General features: G+C 36.2%; 1 protein-coding gene across 1 annotated transcript; it reads left to right on the top strand.

Moving 5' to 3' along the window:
- Positions 1-4,035: 4,035 nt before the first annotated feature.
- On the top strand, positions 4,036-4,971 carry LOC123252703 (olfactory receptor 5B12-like). Its single transcript, XM_044681963.1, has one exon. The coding sequence runs from the start codon at positions 4,036-4,038 to the stop codon at positions 4,969-4,971; it is 936 nt and encodes a 311-aa protein (XP_044537898.1).
- Positions 4,972-5,874: the final 903 nt, after the last annotated feature.

Raw genomic sequence — 5,874 nt, 5'->3', positions numbered from 1 at the left:
GATGATTCAGGTAGGTCTTGGGAAATTCAGTTTCAAAATGTGGGTGTTACCTATGAGTGGAAGTCAGCATGCTCTACTACATAGATATATGGCGTACCTGGAACCACTATGACCTAGGTTTAAATCTTGCCTCTTTGAATCCTTGGGGAAATCATTTGGTTCCTCACAGTCTCATTTTTCTTTACTATAAGGTGGGGAAAATAACAGTTATTGTCAGGATTTAATGAGATAATATTTTTAAAGTTCTTTGTAAACTTTAAAGTAGAAACAGATGTTAGCTATTATTACTAAAACCCATCTTACATGATTTTGAAGATCTTTTCTATGCTGTTTGCCTTCCTCTCACTATAGATAAGTAATTCTTAACATGAAATCTATAGATAAACCCATGGATAGATTTCAGGGGTCTTGTGGACTTTGAATGACTAAAATGACATTTTTTTCTTTTGAGGAATTTTGTGTTTACTTCATAATATTATTATTTTTATTTTATCCATTCAAACTTCTTATTGTGTGAAAGCTCTATAGGGTTTACCAGACTGCTTTAATTGTTCTATAACACATGAAGAAGTTTGGAACATGTTCCCAGAGCTTATTCACCTCTTTCCTAAAATAAAAAACTCAGACCTAAATAAATGCTCTAGAAGAAAAGGAAAGGGAGATTATTCCAGAACAAAAAAAGCAGGAAAAGGATATGGGTGCCAATATCATGACAAGAGTAAGTAGGAGTAGGGACTAGATGTGTTATTTGATTGCTAGAAGTAACCCTTGAGTGAAGAAAGTTTCCACCAATAAAGCTTCTCTTTGTCTTAGTCTTAGAGAGATGCCTAGAGCACTAAGAAGTTGTTACTTATCCAGGATCCCAGGGGTAATATGTGTCAAGGACAAGTCTTGTGCCTTGGCTTTCCAGAACAATTCTCTGTCCCCTTGGATGGAAACCCTCACATGTATAGGCTATTGCAAATTAAGAAAAAATAAATTATACTGAAAAGATAAGATAAAAAAGTGGAAATATCATCAAGAGACAGAAAGGACATGAAGACAAAAGAAATTTCTAGAATCTGAAGGGAAGAAAAAAGCTGAATTAACACTTTTGATTAAAGTTCCCCCACTAGTTAATCATTTTTTTTTTGTTGGAGTGATAATACAATGAACATTTGTATGTATACTGAGAGAGGAGAGAAGCATGGTGGGCCTAAAGATAGTAACAATAACAATAACTGGTGTTTCAACAGTGCCTTATGGATTATAAATCATTTTACTTATATTGTCTCATTTGGTCCTTACAACAACTCTGTGAAGCAGACACTATTACTGTCACCATTTAAAAGTGAGGAACTGGGGCAGCTGGGTAGCTCAGTGGATTGAGAGCCAGGCCTAGAGCCGGGAGGTCCTAGGTTCAAATCCGACCTCAGACACTTCCCAGCTGTGTGACCCTGGGCAAGTCACTTGAGCCCCATTGCCTACCCTTACCACTCTTCCACCTATAAGTCAATACACAGAAGTTAAGGGTTTAAAAAAATAAAAATAAAAATAAAAGTGAGGAACTCGAAACTGAGACTTGTTAAATTACTGTCCTAACATCACACAGTTAAACAAATAAGTGTCTGAAGCATGATAGGAACTAAGATCTTCTTGACTCTGGGTCTACCTACATTCCTGAAATATATCCCCACAATAGAGAGGGGAGTAGAGAAGCTTCTCACTTCTCTGTATTATTTACATTAGATTCTGAAAAAGAATAGGAGCTGTTGAAGAATAGGCTAAAAAAAATGTAACTAACATGGGTGGAGGAGTTATAAGGCGGAAACGGCACTTAAAGAGGAGTAGAAAGGAAGACATTGAAGAATATTTCTCATTGTGGGAGGATTCATACTTTTGATTTGAAGACAAGGCCTTATATTTGGCTTTGTGTTGGTACAACACTGACAAATTTATAGACATATTATATGAGAAGAAATGTTTATCTTTCTAGGAACCCCATTAGATAGAGTATAAATCCCTACTGGCAGCCAGCACACGGAAAGGAGATGAAAGATTGGGTAACCAAGCCTTTGGAATACTAAGGGCTTTGACTTGATGATTCAGAACTCAGAGAAATTTCTGTCACAAGATATTTCTTCCCCTTTAGATTGCTTCCTTTAGGAAATGACAATTCTAAGAATGAGGTGTAGCAGAAAAAATTCAGAAGAGGACAATACCCATGAGTTAAATAACATAAAAAGGAGACAGAAAAGATATCTATTCCAAAATTCCTATCTTCATGAAGGACATGGAATAAAGAGAACCAAAGCAATGATTTATATAGCTCAGGAATTCGAAAGCAAGATTTAGTGGGGGAAAGGTTATAAGGAGTGGGGAAAGGAATAAGGAATGAGAAAGAAAGAGAACATCAAGGAAAGCTTACAAGAATTGATGGCAAGGAAATATTATTTAAACTAAGAGATTAGAGATAGTAGGAGAGTGAAAGATTGTAAAGTATATGCTTACTTACACAAAAGATAATAAATTGGGGGAATAAAAAAAGAAAATGATTTAAAAATAAACTTATATTTTAAGAAAGAAGAAGGGAAGCAGAGACAAAAGGAAGAATAGAAGAATAGAAGCAGGGAGAGAAAGCAAAAGTGGGGGGAGAGGGAGAAAATGTTCATAGCAGCACATTTTCTAATAATCAAGAACCAAAAAAAATAAGTTGAGTGTCCATCAATTAGGAAAATGTTGGATGAATTTTAATACATGAATAAAATTAAATATAAATGTCCCACAAGAAATTATGAATGTGACAAATTGGTAAGTGATAGGAAAAACACAAATGGATACAGAGTGAATTATATAAGAATAAGAAAAATAATATACACAATCAAAATATAGAAAGGAAAATGAAATAAAAATAATGTATAATTAAAATAACAAACCTTAACTCTTTAGAACAGTAATGGTGAACCTATGGCATGCAGAGCACTCTCTGTGGGCACACAGCCACCCTCCACCCTACCTACCCCCCAGAGTTCATTATTAGAAAAGGCAGAGAGACTCAGGCAGAGCTGTTCCCTTCCCCCTCTCCACAGCAACTGATGACATTTTTTCACATCACCTATCCCCCTCTGTTCAACAGCCCATTGGGAGTTTATAGAGAGTAAGCTGGGCAGCTCACAGGCAGCAGAGCTGGAGGACAATAGAGTACTCAGGCCACTCCTCTTCCCTCTCTACACTAGCTGAGGACATTCCTTACTTTACCCACTCCTCTGCCCAGCAGCCCAAAGGGAGCTTTTTCTCCCTCCCCTTTGTGTGGTAAGGAAGGGGGACAGAGCACACCTGGCATTTGATGGGAAGAACAGCCATGGTACACAGTCTGGGGAGTGTGGTGGGACCAGGGCCCAGCACTTCATCTCTAAAAGGTTCACCATCACTGCTATAAAAGATCTGAGAAAAATTCACTAGCAGCAGTATAGATATGAGAAACTTTGCATATGGTTATATACTTTTAGATATATATGTATTAGTAGGCGTGGCTTAACTGATTTATTTTTTCTTTTAAAATTGTGATTCCATGGGAAAGTTAATGGGGTATGTTTGAAATTGAATGTAATAGGGGACAGCTAGGTAGCTCAGTGGATTGTCAAATCTGGCCATAGACACTTCCTAGCTGTGTGTCCCTGGGCAAATAACTTAACCCCCATTACTCATCTATTAATCTTCCTCACAACACTAGCCCTTACCACTCTTCTACCTAGGAACCAATACAAAGTATTGATTCCAAAATGAAAAGTAAGAGTTTAAAAAAAAAATAAAAATGAAATTGAATGTAATATAAAAAGGTACTCATAAAATTATTTTAAAAAGAATAATTTGGAATAAGTTCAATGAAAGGTTGAGGAATGGATGCCATAATGACCATCTAGGTTCTCCTAGTCTCAGTCACTTATTTCTAACATTTGAAAAAAAAAGTTTATGCACATGGTTTTGATTTTGTCATTGTACAGAAATAATTTCTTTTTCTCCCCTCTAATTGTAGATCAATGATCCTGTTCCCAAATGGCATGTATAGAGAATAGCACAGAAGTGAATGAATTCATCTTAGTAGGATTAACAGATATTCAAGAGCTTCAGGTTTTTCTCTTCATAATATTCATCCTTATTTATCTTTTCACCTTAATAGGAAATCTGGGTTTGGTAGCCTTGATTTTAGAGGATTCTACTCTCCACACTCCCATGTACTTTTTCATCAGTGGCCTCTCTCTGGCAGATTTAGGTGCCTCCACAACTATAATTCCCAAAGTGATTGCTGGGATTCTCACAAGAGACAAGGCCATTTCCTATGATAGTTGTGCTACACAAATGTTCTTCTTTGCAAATTTTGCCACTATTGAAAATTTTCTGTTGGCCTCTATGGCCTATGATCGCCATGTGGCTATATGTAAGCCCCTACATTACTCTACTATCATGACATCAAGGATGTGTTTGGGTTTAATCATTGGTTCTTATTTCTGTGGCATACTAAATGCTTCCATCCACATTGGCTTCATTTTTAGCCACTCTTTCTGTGGTTGCAATGTTGTAAATCACTTCTTCTGTGATATTCCTCCAATCTTGACTCTCTCTTGCTCAGATATACGCTTCACCGAATTGTTGGTTTGTGCGATAGGAGCATTTAATATGTCTTTTGCTATTCTCGTCATTGTGACCTCCTACCTCTCAATCTTCATTGCCATTCTGAGGATCCGCTCTACTGAGGGCCGCCAGAAAGCTTTCTTCACCTGTGCTTCTCATATCTTTGCAGTGTTCTTATTCTTTGGGGCAACCATCTACATGTATCTACAACCCTCATCAGTTCATTCCATGGACACAGATAAAATGGCCTCTGTATTCTACACCATGATCATTCCCATGCTGAACCCTTTGGTTTACAGTTTAAGAAATAAAGATGTCAAAAATGCTTTCAGAAAAGCTACTAGAGGGAAGAGTCATTAGTCTTATTCTAATTTATGTGGAGGAATAATTTAGCTGTTGTTTTCTGGACACTCATCCCTAATTCCAGATATTTTATTAAGCTCAAATTGACCTTATCAAGAGAAAGTATAATGAATTGAAAAAAGTGGTACTGGAGAACTTGGAAGTGACTGTGATATGAATAATGACTGATCCATTCTAGATGGGGTTACGAGCAAATTAGTTCATTTCTCTCAGAAACAAAAAAAATGGACAGTTGAATAACATTCATGATGATATTGTAAATTTTTGAGACAATAGATATAAAAAATTTCATGAATCCTTAAAAATGGTATATAAATAGGACGTTAATTTTCCATCCTTTCCTCCAATCTCACTCCACCCTTTTCTTCATGAATTCTTGTTACAAGTAGAATATCATTATTGTACCCATGATCATTCTCCATTGATCCCCAGGAAACTACCTCAAATTTTTAATATTTAGATTACTTTCAATAGTGATAAACCCATACTTAGAGTAAAGATATTTAATTAAATAGATTGATAATCAAAATAAGAAGAGAAACTTTCTCTTATAATGTAACCTTAATCTATCACAATACTCATGTAAAAACTTGACCTGAATAGGGAAAATGGGTATTCACCAAGGTATACTATAGAGGAACAACTCACATTTTCGCAGCTTATTTTATTGATGAAATGTCACTGTCCCATTGTATCTACTGTCTGTTGTATTTCTGATTTTCCTCAGCAAGTGTGCATCTCAGGTAGGCATATGAAGTATCTTATATCTCTCCAGTGGTGGTACTACAGCCAATACAATTTTCACTAGGGATCTTGTAGATTATAAAAATCTCCTCTGCCTTGATGGGCTTTGAGTTTTTGATCCAGATTTTCAGCTGGCCATTGGTCCTCACTTATTGT

The sequence above is a fragment of the Gracilinanus agilis genome, chromosome 6, assembly GCF_016433145.1.
Source record: "Gracilinanus agilis isolate LMUSP501 chromosome 6, AgileGrace, whole genome shotgun sequence".
In the NCBI taxonomy this organism is placed as follows: Eukaryota; Metazoa; Chordata; class Mammalia; order Didelphimorphia; family Didelphidae; genus Gracilinanus; species Gracilinanus agilis.
The sequence above is the reverse complement of the archived record's forward strand: the minus strand, read 5'-3'. Positions and strand labels throughout refer to the sequence as shown.